This window comes from Nerophis ophidion, linkage group LG07, assembly GCF_033978795.1.
Source record: "Nerophis ophidion isolate RoL-2023_Sa linkage group LG07, RoL_Noph_v1.0, whole genome shotgun sequence".
Classification (NCBI taxonomy): domain Eukaryota; kingdom Metazoa; phylum Chordata; class Actinopteri; order Syngnathiformes; family Syngnathidae; genus Nerophis; species Nerophis ophidion.
Genome location: NC_084617.1, coordinates 77,700,350 through 77,715,617, shown reverse-complemented (window position 1 = coordinate 77,715,617; position 15,268 = coordinate 77,700,350). Strand labels below are relative to the sequence as shown.

Below are 15,268 nucleotides of genomic sequence, written 5' to 3'. Positions count from 1 at the left end.
TTTACCAGTGTATTACATGGCCTTTCCTTTTTTTACCAGTGTGTTACATGGCCTTTCCTTTTTTTTTTTACCAGTGTGTTACATGGCCTTTCCTTTTTTTACCAGTGTGTTACATGGCCTTTCCTTTTTTTTTACCAGTGTATTACATGGCCTTTCCTTTTTTTACCAGTGTGTTACATGGCCTTTCCTTTTTTTACCAGTGTGTTACATGGCCTTTCCTTTTTTTTTACCAGTGTGTTACATGGCCTTTCCTTTTTTTTTTACCAGTGTGTTACATGGCCTTTACTTTTTTTTTTTACCAGTGTGTTACATGGCCTTTCCTTTTTTTTACCAGTGTGTTACATGGCCTTTCCTCTTTTTTTTTTTACCAGTGTTACATGGCCTTTCCTTTTTTTTACCAGTGTGTTACATGGCCTTTCCTTTTTTTACCAGTGTGTTACATGGCCTTTCCTTTTTTTACCAGTGTGTTACATGGCCTTTCCTTTTTTTTTTACCAGTGTGTTACATGGCCTTTCCTTTTTTTTTTACCAGTGTGTTACATGGCCTTTCCTTTTTTTACCAGTGTGTTACATGGCCTTTCCTTTTTTTTTTACCAGTGTGTTACATGGCCTTTCCTTTTTTTACCAGTGTGTTACATGGCCTTTCCTTTTTTTTTTACCAGTGTGTTACATGGCCTTTCCTTTTTTTACCAGTGTGTTACATGGCCTTTCCTTTTTTTACCAGTGTGTTACATGGCCTTTCCTTTTTTTACCAGTGTGTTACATGGCCTTTCCTTTTTTTTTACCAGTGTGTTACATGGCCTTTCCTTTGAACAACACTCAGTGCAGGTTTGGGAACTGAGGAGACACATTTTTGAAGTGGAATTCTTTCCCATTCTTGCTTGATGTTCAGTTTAAGTTGTTCAACAGTCTCCTGCCTCATATTTCACACATTTACAATATCTGGACTACAGGCAGGCCAGTCTAGTACCAGCACTCTTTTACTAGGTAGCCACGCTTCTTACTTTAAAGAATTTTTCTATTTTTTACATAATTTTTCAATGATGTCCTTGTGTTTTTGCTCAAATAATACAAATATTTTCTTGTCAAATCTTATTTTTCAGAACAATGTCAGGACCAAAATATTTCAACAGTTTTTTCTTTTATGTGACTTTAATGATGCTGTGGTCTTTTTGCTTGAAATATTTATCTTTGTTTTCATATTTAATTAAATTTTTTTAGATATTGACATCCTTTCTCTTTTCATGTTTTTTTTTTAAATATGGCCTTTTTGCTTGTTTTGTTGTTTAATGTATGCACATTTTGCTATTTTTTGTTTAATTGTATTTTCTTTAGAATATCAGAACATTTTCCATTTTTAATTCTTTTGTTTTCTTACATGTTTTATGACATAATTTTGTTATTGTTCTCTTATTTAATTGTACCTTTAAAATATTTTCATGCCCCTTTTTCATACATCTTCATTTATTTTCTCATTTTAATTGTATTTTTTGAAGGATTTCTTGACCTTTTCCCTCATGTTCTTTCTTTTTTATTGTAATTTTAAAATGATTTGGCCTTGTTGCTCTTTTTCTTTTTTTTTTACCTATTTAATCAGATTTTTTTAGAATATTGTAATGAGCTTTTTTTGTATGATTGTATTTCACCGACTGATTTTATTAACATGTTCTTAATTTGTCTATTTTTGTGTGAATCACATTAAGTGGGTTTACAATATTTTGTAGTTTCTTCTACAATTTGGGTTTGGTCCCACCTTTGGAACAGAAGACTAACTAAAATGGTCTTTTAGTGCAAACGTGTCAGAAGCTGCCTAGAAATCAAATAAGTGACCTTTGCTCCGAAAGAAGGAGGCAGATGAGAGAAGAGATGAATGTGAAAATATATTTATATAATGTTGACATTTATAAGTTAATAAATTTGCTTTGGAAGTGCGTCAGTTCTTTGTGGGCTTGATGAGAGTCTTGTAGTCCATCATCGGTAGTAAAAGGCCAGGAAAGGCGAGTGCAGGAGGCGGACTTGGACACTTTGGCAGGTGACAGGTACGCCCTCCCGGCTGCAGCCTAAAGCCACGCCCATCTCGCCCCACACGCCGCCGTCGTCGTGGTCGTCCTGCAGCCGGTGTCGCGGCGAAGAAAGCCTCATGTTGGCGAGGGCGCGGCCTCCTCCTGGCCCGCCCGCCGCCGCTTGGAGGCTCTGGAAGAAGAAGAGCAGATCCACTCTCAGCTCCGTGGTGTCGCCCTGGGACCTTGAAATGAACCTGAGGGACAGAAGATGTTCCTTGAAGGGCGTCCATGCAGGTGGAAGCAGGAGGTGCGTGTTGTTACCTGGTGGGAAGCTGCTTGTTGGCCAGCAGGTGAAGCTCAGGTTGGATGTCAGCATGCTGAGGGTTGGAAAGCTGCAGGTGAAGCTCGGCTCTCCTGACGCTCAGAAACCAAACGTCCCTGCTGAGGAGAAACTCCACGTCTGGCCCTGAAGGAAGAAGAGCAAGCTTGTTGACGTCCTTCAAGCAGGGCAGTTTTCAACAATGAAAGATGCAAAGCAGGAACTTCCTGCTGCAGCTTCCACGCATCTCCACTTTTCTGCTCCGACCAGCTCTTGGAGAAGAACAAAGGAACACCTGGAAGTAATCCAGTCTTCTGTTGGTGCCAGAAACAAGTTTGGTTTGGATCGGTTCCTTAATATTCCATTTTCAGTTTAGTGCTCAGGATTTGAATGCATGCGTCCAAACTGTTAATGCTGAATGTGCACATTTCTTTTCAAATAATTAAAGGACGCTTTAATTGTTCACTTTGTTGTTCTGTTGACTAACTGAATAATCAAATGTTTGTGATGTAATGACATCATCACAAAGTATCTCATTTTTCTTGTTACATTTCTTTTTTTTCTGGTTACATTGTATTTTCTAGAATGACATCACGCCTTTTTTGCAACTTGTAGTATTTGTTGTCTGCTGATTGTAATATTTATTTTTGGCATGATGTCATGCATGATGTCATGGTTGTTGGCTCATGTTTTTAATTGTTCATTTCATTGTATTTTTAAAGTTAAAGTAGCAATGATTGTCTCACACACACACACACACACACTAGGTGTGTCAAAATGCTTCTCTGCATTTGACCCATCACCCTTGATCACCCCCTGGGAGATGAGGGGAGCAGTGAGCAGCAGTGGTGGCTGTGCCCGGGAATCATTTTAAATAGAACCATGGCCTTTTTTTGATCTTTTTTGTATTTTTCTGATTAAGATTCACTTATTGCTCATATATACATAAGGACAGCATGGTGCAGTGGGAGAGTGGCCGTGCGCAACCCGAGGGTCCCTGGTTCAATCCCCACCTAGTACCAACCTCGTCACATCCGTTGTGTCCTGAGCAAGACACTTCACCCTTGCTCCTGATGGGTGCTGGTTAGCGCCTTGCATGGCAGCTCCCTCCATCAGTGTGTGAATGTGGAAGTAGTGTCAAAGCGCTTTGAGTACCTTGAAGGTAGAAAATCTCTATACAAGTACAACCCATTTATCATTATTTTATAAAAAAAAATGTTTCATCGTTATATTTAGAATAATTTTAAAACCATTTCCCAAACGTAAAATGTTTACAATTTTTTTCTGAACTATTTTATACATATAATACCATGGTCTTTACCCAATCTTTCAATTTTTAGTTTTTTCTTATTTCACTATAGGTTTTAGAAAAAAAGCATGATTACTTTCTTGTAATTTTCTAATGTATATATATATACATATATATATATATATATATATGTATATGTATATGTATATATACATATATTAATTGGATTATCCAGAGAATAGTGCTTGATACCGTGGTAGAGCGCAATGTATGTGTGGGAAAAATCACAAAACTACTTCACCTCTACAGAACTGTTTCATGAGGGGTTCCCTCATGAAACAGTTCTGTAGAGTTGAAGTAGTCTTGTGATTTTTTCCCACACCTACATATATACATATATATATATATATATATATATATATATATATATATATATATATATACACAATTTAGGGGGGCTTCCTGTGTTGGGTTAGAAAACTTTGTAATTAGTCTTTTATGTTGTATGCAAATTGGGTCAGTTTGTGTGGTATCCCCCATTCCTTTATTTTGTCAATTATATATGTATATATACATATATATATACACACACACACACACTCAGGCACATAAAGGCCCGCCAGACATTCCCAAATCATTTTTTATATATCTTTAAGATGTAAAGTGTAGCTGCCATTGTGACGAGCACTCATGTTTTCTAATCATCCTAAGTCTTCATCAACACCCCATGGACAAAGATAAGACCTTCTGGAGGAAAGTTCTGTTGTCAGATCTGTTTGGCCACAATACCCAGCAATATGTTTGGAGGAGAAAAGGTGAGGCCTTTAATCCCAGGAACACCACACCTACCGTCAAGCATGGTGGAGGTAGTATTATGCTCTGGGCCTGTTTTGCTGCCAATGGAACTGCTGCTTTAAATGGGACAATGAAAAAGGAGGATCAGCTCCAAATTCTTCAGGACAAGCTCAAATCATCAAGGGGGAGGTTGGGTCTTGGGCACAGTTGGGTGTTCCAACAGGACAATGACCCCAAACACACCTCAAAAGTGGTAAAGGAATGGCTAAATCAAGTTGGAATGAAGGTTTTAGAATGGCCTTCCCAAAGTCCTGACTTAAAGGTGTGGACAATGCTGAAGAAACAAGTCCATGTCAGAAAAGCAACACATTTAGCTGAACTGCAGCAATTTTGTGGTGAAAAATGTAAACAGAAGCTTGTGGATGGTTACCAAAGGCACCTTATTGCAGGTAAACTTGCCAAGGTCACATGTAAGCAAATATGAACATTGCTGTACGTATACTTTTGATTGCTGACATCTTCAGTAGAGACATAATAAATTCATAAAAGAAGCAAACTTCATGAATGTTTTCTGTGAGCAACAAGTATGTGCTCCAATCACTACATCACAAAAAATAAGAATTTTGACCACAACTGTATGTATATATATATATATATACATATATATATATATATATATATATATATATATATATATATATATATTTATATATATATATATATATATATATATATATATATATATATGTATATATATATATATATATATATATATACTGGCCCCAGACACATTTCTGTCCTCTAAATTTGGCCCCTGAGTGAGAATAATAGCCCAATCCTAGTTTAGAGTGCTATCATCTGTGCAACATTTCCCTGTTAGCAAGTTGCCTTAATGAATTGATGAAGGTGGACCCCGACTTAAACAAGTTGAAAAACTTATTGGGGTGTTACCATTTAGTGGTCAATTGTACAGAATATGTACTGTACTGTGTGATCTAATAATAAAAGTATCAATCAATCAATCAATCAAAAAGCTTTTCCTGGCCACAAGACTGTCCTAATGTGCTGAGTCATGCTTCCTGGAGACGAGACACACTTTCTTACACTCACACTTTCAATGCAGTTCCCAAAAGTTGTGTGAGGAAAGATCTTGCAAGTGCAAAAATCTTTGCACCCTTGCATCACAGAACCTGCTGGGTCCTAAGTCCCTCCTGTTGTTCCAACTTGGTGACGCCCCTAATTTGAAGTAGTTTTAAGGCAACCCAAAACATTGAAAGAACCATATTGGACCAAAAATACAACAACAACAAAAATCTGCCTGGAGCTGCAAAAAATGGAAAGTCTTCTATAAGTGTCTATATTAGCCTACTATCAAAATGACTTTAAAAGTCTTATATAAGTGTTATAATGAAGACAACACATGATGTAAGTGTCTATATTAGCCTACTATCAAAATGACTTTAAAGGTCTTATATAAGTGTTATAATGAAGGCAACACATGATGTAAGTGTCTATATTAGCCTACTATCAAAATGACTTTAAAAGTCTTATTTAAGTGTTATAATGAAGGCAACACATGATGTAAGTGTCTATATTAGCCTACTATCAAAATGACTTTAAAAGTCTTATATAAGTGTTATAATGAAGACAACACATGATGTAAGTGTCTATATTAGCCTACTATCAAAATGACTTTAAAAGTCTTATATAAGTGTCATAATGAAGACAACACATGATGCAAGTGTCTATATTAGCTATGTTAGCCTACTATCAACATGACAATGTGTCACAGGCTGATGCTGAAATGTAATATTTATTCTACACATTTTACAACGTTAGAAAACATTAGTAAAATGGAGGCTTTTCAGAGGCTGAGATAACTTCTGGCTCAGAATGTCCAAAGGTATAAATGTGTGTGTCCAAGTTAAAGGTAACAGCAGGCTGTCTTCTTCTAATATATTTATTAAAATCTTTGCAAGCTGGGTAATGTTTGCTGTGGTCTGGAACAACATGGCCCACAAACAACAGACATGCAGCCAATATTACATACAGATAATGAAATACACAAAGGACAAGAGTAAAGGACATTAAATGAGCTGAAATATTGCTACAAATGAGGCATAAAGATGCAATATGTACACACAGCAGGGGTGGGCAACCTAAAATGTTGAAAGAGCCATATTGGAACAAAAATACAAAAACAAATTGTCTGGAGCCGCAAAAAATCAAAAGCCATATTACATACAGATCGTGTCTTGAGATATAAATTGAATTAAGAGGACTCAAAGGAAACTAAATGAGCTCAAATATAGCTACAAATGAGGCAGAATGATGCAATATAGCTAGCCTAAATAGCATGTTAGCATCGATTAGCTTGCAGTCATGCAGGGACCAAATATGTCTGATTAGCAAACTCCACATAAGTCAATAACATCAACAAAACTCACCTTTGTGCATTCACGCACAACGTTATAAGTTTGGTGGACAAAATGAGACAGAAAAGAAGTGGCATAAAACACGTCTTAGAAAGTCGGAGAAAGTTATACATGTAAACAAACCACGGTGCGTTCAAGGACCGCCAAAATGAGTAGGACAAAACGGTGCTCGCCAAATACGTGAATCAGTGAAGCATGTTTAATAAAAACAGTGTGTTTTATAACAATTAGGGAGGTTTGTGTCATGTTTGTCCTCCTACAGAAACTATATTAAAATAAAAAAGATGTTCTTTCCCCTCATTTTCATTTTTCATATATTTTTGAAAAAGCTCCAGAGAGCCACTAGGGCGGCGCTAAAGAGCCGCGGGTTGCCGACCCCTGAACTACAGCTAGCCTGAATAGCATGTTAGCATCCAATAGCTTGCAGTCATCCATCCATACATTTTCTACCGCTTATTCCCTTTGGGGTCGCGGGGGGTGCCTATCTCAGCTACAATCGGGCGGAAGGCGGGGTACACCCTGGACAAGTCGCCACCTCATCACAGGGCCAACACAGATAGACAAACAACATTCACACTTGGGGACCATTTAGTGTTGCCAATCATCAGTCATGCAGTGACCAAATGTGCCTGATCAGCAATCCAACAAGTCAACAAAGCTCACCTTTGTGTATTCACACACAGTATAAAACATTTGGTGGACAAAATGAGACAAAGAAGGAGTGGCATTTATAATATAATTCACTTCGAGGATGTTGTTGTGGCTTGTGCAGCCCTTTGAGACACTTGTGATTTAGGGCTACATAAATAAAGATTGATTGATTGATTGATTGATTGATTGATCGATTGATTGATTGATTGATTGATTGATTGATTGATTGATTGATTGAAAACACATCTTTCTGTGGCAGCGTTGGAGAAAGTTGTACATGTAAACAAATTACGGTGAGTTCAAGGATTGCTGAAATGAGTAGGACAAAACGGTGCTGGCCAAATCCTCTCATCAGTGAAACATCCGTCCATCCATTTTCTACCGCTTATGCCCTGTAGGGGCGCTGGTGCCTACCTCAGCTACAATCGGGCGGAAGGCGGGCTACACCCTGGACAAGTCGTAGTGATATAAAGCAGGGCTGTCCAAGTCATTTTAGACGGGGGCCAAGTGGAGACAAATCTAGTCCCAAGTGGGCCGGACTTGTAAAATCACAGCACGATAACTTCAAAATAAAGACAACTTCAGATTGTTTTCTTTTTTAAAAAAAATAGAACAAGCAGATTCTCAAATTATGTTTTTTTTTCACTTCCATGTTGCAGTTAATAATATTCTATCTTTTTTGTTGTTATTTATATTTTCTGAATAAATGATGTGATAATGTTCATCAGTCAAGTCATTGTTGTTAATGTTCAATCTATCAAGATAGAAAAATGACAGGATGTTATTTATGTAGTTTGAACATTTTCCTGGACTGATGGACTAACATCACGTGCTCTATTTTGAATTGCTATTGTGACATCTAGTGGACACATTTAGAACAGCAGTTTCTTTCATTCAAAAGTTTCAGGTTCATGTTTCTATTTGACAAAGTGACCCTGCAGACCAGATAAACTTATGTGGACATGATGACATTGTTGCACATCTTCAAGATGCAAACTTTTAATCAACTTTGAATAAAAGGATATTGAAACCGATCTGGTGGATTTAAAGATTCCTTTTTTTAAATTTATAGGCGACCCCGAAAGGGAATAAGCGGTAGAAATGGATGGATGGATGGAAATTTTAGATGGGTGTTTGGTGGTTGGATTTTAAAATGTATTTTATTGTATATTGTGTATTATATGATGATATATATTTGAAGTGTGTTTGTATAACCTTTTGCAGAGTGGACTGTGATATTAACAAAAGAAACAATAATGAAATACAGAACTACGGAGCCCCTAAAGGGACATTGGGCAATTTTTTTTTTAGAAATGTAAATGTAAAATTCCCGTGTGCTTGAGATAGTTTCCTGTGACCACAAGAAACCTCAATCAATCAATCAATCAATCAATCAATCAATGTTTACTCATACAGCCCTACATCACGGGTGTCTCAAAGGGCTGCACAAAAACAGAAATATATCTAACAAAATATTTCCCCCCATGTCTCTTTATGTACAAACCCTGTTTCCATATGAGTTGGGAAATTGTGTTAGATGTAAATATAAACAGAATACAATGATTTGCAAATCCTTTTCAAGCCATATTCAGTTGAATATGCTACAAAGACAACATATTTCATGTTCAAACTCATAAACTTTATTTTTTGTGTAAATAATTAAATTAGAATTTCATGGCTGCAACACGTGCCAAAGTAGTTGGGAAAGGGCATGTTCACCACTGTGTTACATCACCTTTTCTTTTAACAACACTCAATAAACGTTTGGGAACTGAGGAAACTAATTGTTGAAGCTTTGAAAGTGGATTTCTTTCCCATTCTTGTTTTATGTAGAGCTTCAGTCCTTCAACAGTCCGGGGTCTCCGCTGTCCTATTTTACGCTTCATAATGTGCCACACATTTTCCATGGGAGACAGGTCTGGACTGCAGGCGGGCCAAGAAAGTACCTGCATTCTTTTTTTACGAAGCCACGCTGTTGTAACACTTGTCTTGCTGAAATAAGCAGGGGCGTCCATGATAACGTTGCTTGGATGACAACATATGTTGCTCCAAAACCTGTATGGACCTTTCAGCATTAATGGTGCCTTCACAGATGTGTAAGTTACCCATGCCTTGGCCACTAATGCACCCCCATACCATCACACATGCTGACTTTTCAACTTTGCACCTATAACAATCCGAATGGTTATTTTCCTCTTTGTTCCAGAGGACACCACGTCCTCTGTTTCCAAATATAATTTGAAATGTGGACTCGTCAGACCACAGAACACTTTTCCACTTTGCATCAGTCCATCTTAGGTGAGCTCGGGCCCAGCCAAGCCGGCAGCGTTTCAGGATGTTGTTGATAAATGGGTTTTGCTTTGCATAGCAGAGTTTTAACTTGCACTTAAAGATGTAGCGACCAACTGTAGTTACTGACAGTGGTTTTATGAAGTGTTCCTGAGCCCATGTGGTGATATCCTTTACACACTGATGTCAGTTTTTGATGCAGTACCGCCTGAGGGACCAAAGGTCCGTAATATCATCGCTTACGTGCAGTGATTTCTCCAGATTCTCTGAACCTTTTGATGATTTTACAGACCGTAGATGGTAAAATCCCTAAATTCCTTGCAATAGCTCGTTGAGAAATGTTGTTCTAAAACTGTTTGACAATTTGCTTACAAAGGGGTGTACCTCGCCCCATCCTTGTTTGTGAATGACTTAGCATTTCATGGAAGCTGCTTTTATAGCCAATCATGGCACCCACCTGTTCCCAATTAGCCTGCACACCTGTGGGATGTTCCAAATAAGTATTTGATGAGCATTCCTCAACTTTATCAGTATTTATTGCCACCTTTCCCAACTTCTTTGTCACGTGTTGCTGGCATCAAATTCTAAAGTTAATGATTATTTGCAAAAAAAAAAAGTTTATGAGTTTGAACATCAAATATGTTGTCTTTGTAGCATATTCAACTGAATATGTCTTGAAAAGGATTTGCAAATCATTGTATTCTGTTTATATTTACATCTAACACCATTTCCCAACTCATATGGAAACAGGGTTTGTATCTCGAGTGCACAATAAATTTTGTGTGAGTATGAGATACATTTAAAAAACCCCGCTTGTCCCTTCAAATAAAAGCTGTTTGACAGCCCTGATATAAACAGTGGTATATTTATATATATATATATATATATATATATATATATATATATATATATATATATATATATATATATATATATATATATAAACAGCTTTTATTTGATTTATTTATACATGTATTTTATTTATTCAATTTATTTATTTATTATTTATTTACGGACAGACATAGTTTTGTACGGGGCCCCTAAAGGGACAAGGGGGATTTTTTTTTTTTTATGTTTTTCATGCTCACACAAAACCCTCTAATAATTAGGAAGGTTTGTGTCATGTTTGTTCTCTTACAAAAACACAATTAAAACAAAAATTATATTTTTTCCACCATCTTTTCCATTTTCCAACATTTTAAAAAAAGCTCCAGATTAAAAAAAAAATCCCCCGTTTCCCTTTAGGGGCTTCGTACAAAACTATATCTGTCTGCAAATAAATAAATAAATAATTAATGAATAAATAAAATAACATAAAATAAAATAAAATAAAATAAATACATAAATCCTGTTGGTGGGCCTGATCTGGCCCTCAGGCCGTACGTTTGACAGCCAGGATATAAACAGTGGGATTTGTAATGATTAGGAAGGTTTGTTCTCTTAGAGAAACAATATTAAAACAAAAATTATATTTTTTCCACCATCTTTTCCGTTTTCCAACATTTTAAGAAAAGCTCCAGATTAAAAAAAAAATCCCCCGTTTCTCTTTAGGGGCTTTGTACAAAACTATGTCTGTCTGCAAATAAATAAATAATAAATAAAATAAAATAAATTAAATACATAAATCCTTGTTGGTGGGCCTGATCTGGCCCTCAGGCCGTACGTTTGACAGCCAGGATATAAACAGTGGGATTTGTAATGATTAGGAAGGTTTGTTCTCTTAGAGAAACAATATTAAAACAAAAATTATATTTTTTCCACCATCTTTTCCGTTTTCCAACATTTTAAGAAAAGCTCCAGATTAAAAAAAAAATCCCCCGTTTCTCTTTAGGGGCTTCGTACAAAACTATGTCTGTCTGCAAATAAATAAATAATAAATAAAATAAAATAAATTAAATACATAAATCCTTGTTGGTGGGCCTGATCTGGCCCTCAGGCCATACGTTTGACAGACAGGATAAAAACAGTGGGATTTGTAACAATTATGAAGGTTTGTGTCATGTTTGTTCTCTTACAGAAACACAATTAAAACAAAAATTACATTTTTCCACCATCTTTTCCATTTTCCAACATTTTAAAACAAAGCTCCAGATATTAAAAAAAAATCCCCCTTTCCCTTTAGGGGCTTCGTACAAAACTATATCTGTCTGCAAATAAATAAATAAATAATTAATGAATAAATAAAATAAAATAACATAAAATAAAAAAAACATAAAATAAAATAAAATTAAAAAAATTAAAAAATCCTGTTGGTGGGCCTGATCTGGCCCTCAGGCCGTACGTTTGACAGCCAGGATATAAACAGTGGGATTTATAATGATTAGTAAGGTTTGTTCTCTTAGAGAAACAATATTAAAACGAAAATTAAGTTTTTCCCACCATCTTATCCATGTTCCTACATTCTTAAAAAAGCTCGAAACATATCTAAAAAAAAAAAAAAAATCCCCCATGTCCCTCTAGGAGCTCCGTACAAAACTGTGTCTGTCTGCAAATAAATGAATACATAATAAATAAATAAATAAAATAAAATAAATAAATAAATAAAAACTGTTGGCGGGCCTGATATAAACAGTGGGATTTTTAACAATTAGGAAGGTTTGTGTCATGTTTGTTCTCTTAGACAAACACAATTAAAACAAAAATTATATTTTTCCACCATCTTTTCCATTTTCCAACATTTTAAAAAAGCTCCAGATTAAAAAAAAAATCCCCCGTTTCCCTTTAGGGGCTTCGTACAAAACTATATCTGTCTGCAAATAAATAAATAAATAATTAATGAATAAATAAAATAAAATAAAATAAAATAAAATAAACACATAAATCCTGTTGGTGGGCCTGATCTGGCCCTCAGGCCGTACGTTTGACAGCCAGGATATAAACAGTGGGATTTATAATGATTAGGAAGGTTTGTTCTCTTAGAGAAACAATATTAAAACGAAAATTAAGTTTTTCCCACCATCTTATCCATGTTCCTACATTTTTAAAAAAGCTCAAAACATATCTAGAAAAAATCCCCCATGTCCCTTTAGGGGCTCCGTACAAAACTATGTCTGTAAGTAAATAAATAAATTCAAAATAAATCAATAAAAGCTGATATAAACAGTGGGATTTGTAACGATTATGAAGGTTTGTGTCATGTTTGTTCTCTTACAGAAACACAATTAAAAGGAACATTATCTTTTCTCCACCATCTTTTCCATTTTCCAACATTTACAAAAGTTCTCCAAGCAGAAGTAGAAGAACTGAAAGAGATCAGGCTGACATTTACCTCCTGCGATGAAGGCTCCCTGCAGGCCTCTGACGCCCCGACACTCCCGGGCCTCCCGGCAGCAGCGATACACCCGCCGCACGAAGCTGAACAGCGGCGGCTGCGGGAACACTGAGCCCCGGGACGCTCCAGCAGACGCCGGCCGGACGCTGAGGTGCAGCACGGTGGACTTAACTGCGGCTTGGAACCCGGAGTTGTGCAGCCAGGGGGCCCTCAGATCCGCGCAGCGCTCCTGGTGGTCCTGGTGGTCCCGATAGTCCCGGTGGTCCCGATGGTCCCGGTGGTCCTGATGGTCCTGATGGTCCTGATGGTCCCGGTGGTCCTGATGGTCCCGGTGGTTCTGATGGTCCCGATAGTCCCGGGGCTCCTGGTGGCTGAGCGCGTCCGCGCGTAAAGCCCAGGACGCGTCCGCGGATCCGTGCTTGTCCAGAGCGCGGCAAAGGCCGCCGATGAAGTTGGTGGTGAAGACCGCCATGGAACATACTAGAAGCATGGAGGCCATGGTGGTGTTTGTGTCCCCAACACGCGGCTTGTGTCCACCTGCTTTATGTCCTCCCTCACAATGTGCCCTCCTGCTTTATGTCCTCCTCACCAGCTTTATGTCCTCCCTCACAATGTGCCCTCCTGCTTTATGTCCTCCTCACCTGCTTTATGTCCTCCCTCACAATGTGCCCTCCTGCTTTATGTCCTCCCTCACCTGCTTTATGTCCTCCCTCACAATGTGCCCTCCTGCTTTATGTCCTCCCTCACAAAGCACACAAAGAACTTAAATCCTGCCCCCATCTTGCTTTCACCCCCCCGCGGCTTTCTTTTAAGGCGCGTGCATAATGAGGGGCCCCCAGGGGCCCCAGCAGCCATTCTCATTCAGCTCCCCAACTAATGACTCCTAATGACTCCGCACTTGCAGCGTCAACAACCACAAGAAGTGTCGGCCAGCCTCACAAATGTTGTTGTTTTTGGATATATGTGAAAGTGTTAAAAGCTTTTAATAAAGATGTCAGAAACAATGGATCCCCAATAAAGACCGTGTGGCCCCTGTGGCCCCCAACAAACACACATGACCACACGTGTTCATTATGAACCAAACAAGCAATAATCAATAAACATTCTGTCATCATTGGTGTTCATTCCCAATCCAACAAGATGAAAACATGACATGACAGGATGTTATTATTTAAGGACTTTCAGCTTTTTCCTGCACTGAACAAACTACGTTGTGTTCAAGGACCGCCGAAATGAGTAGGACAAAACGGCGCTGGCCAAATCCTCATCAGTGAAACAAATATAACATAAAGCAGGTTGTCCAAGTCATTTTAGACGGGGGCCACATGGAGACAAATCTACTCCCAAGTGGGCCGGACTGGGAAAATCACAGCATGATAACTTTGAAATAAAGACAACTTTAGATTGTTTTCTTTGTTTAAAAATAGAACAAACACATTCTGAAATTGTACACATCACATTGTTTTTTTACAACTACCTGTTGCGGTTAATAGTATTCTATCTTTATTTTTATTTATATCTTCTGAATAAATGATGTGATAATGTTCATCAGTCAACTTATTGGTGTTCATTTTCAATCTGACAAGATACAAAAATAATATTAAATTCAAATTGCAGGATGTTATTTATGTAGTTTGATCATTTTCCTCCACTGATGTACTGACATCATCTGCTCTATTTTGTACATATGTAGCATCATCTATGAAGATATGAAGAATTGCTATTGTGACATCTAGTGGACACATTTCGAACAGCAGTTTCTTTCATGCAAAAATGTTGTCTCGTTTTTATACTTCAAGTCACCCCGCAGGCCGGATAAAACCTGTTGGTGGCCTGATCTGTACATGTGACAGCCATGAAATAAACAGTGGGATCTAACAATTAGGAATGTTTCTGTCACGTTTGCTCTCTTGCAGGAACAATATTACAAATAAAAAAAATGCTTTTTCCACCATCTTTTCCAAAATAATCAATATACATTCTGCTGTGTTGAATAAACACTACAATCCAACACTTAACCAAATACAATGTTTTCATATTTAGAAAGTCCAAATAAATGTGGCCTTTAAACAACTGTTGGAATTATGAGCCTCACTGCAAAAGGCAGGAAAAAGTTGAAATGTTGATACTACTAATAATAATATTACTTGCAATATGTCTTGTCAGTGAAAATAGTCCAATGAGATGCAGACATTAAAGTCAAGTCAACATACATGAAGTCATACTTAAATCTGTGTTTTTCTGTTAATTTTTTTAT

The 15,268-nt window shown here is 37.3% G+C and overlaps 1 protein-coding gene across 1 annotated transcript; it reads right to left on the bottom strand.

Annotated features, from left to right (window-relative positions):
• Positions 1-1,866: 1,866 nt before the first annotated feature.
• Positions 1,867-13,744, bottom strand: si:ch211-170d8.2 (uncharacterized protein LOC571755 homolog). The gene is made up of 3 exons (XM_061907220.1): positions 13,009-13,744; positions 2,324-2,468; positions 1,867-2,256 (listed from the first exon to the last, which is right to left on the bottom strand). Exons 1-3 carry the CDS (start codon positions 13,508-13,510, stop codon positions 1,971-1,973), a joined length of 933 nt encoding a protein of 310 aa, XP_061763204.1. The 5' UTR covers positions 13,511-13,744; the 3' UTR covers positions 1,867-1,970.
• Between the last annotated feature and the right edge of the window lie 1,524 nt (positions 13,745-15,268).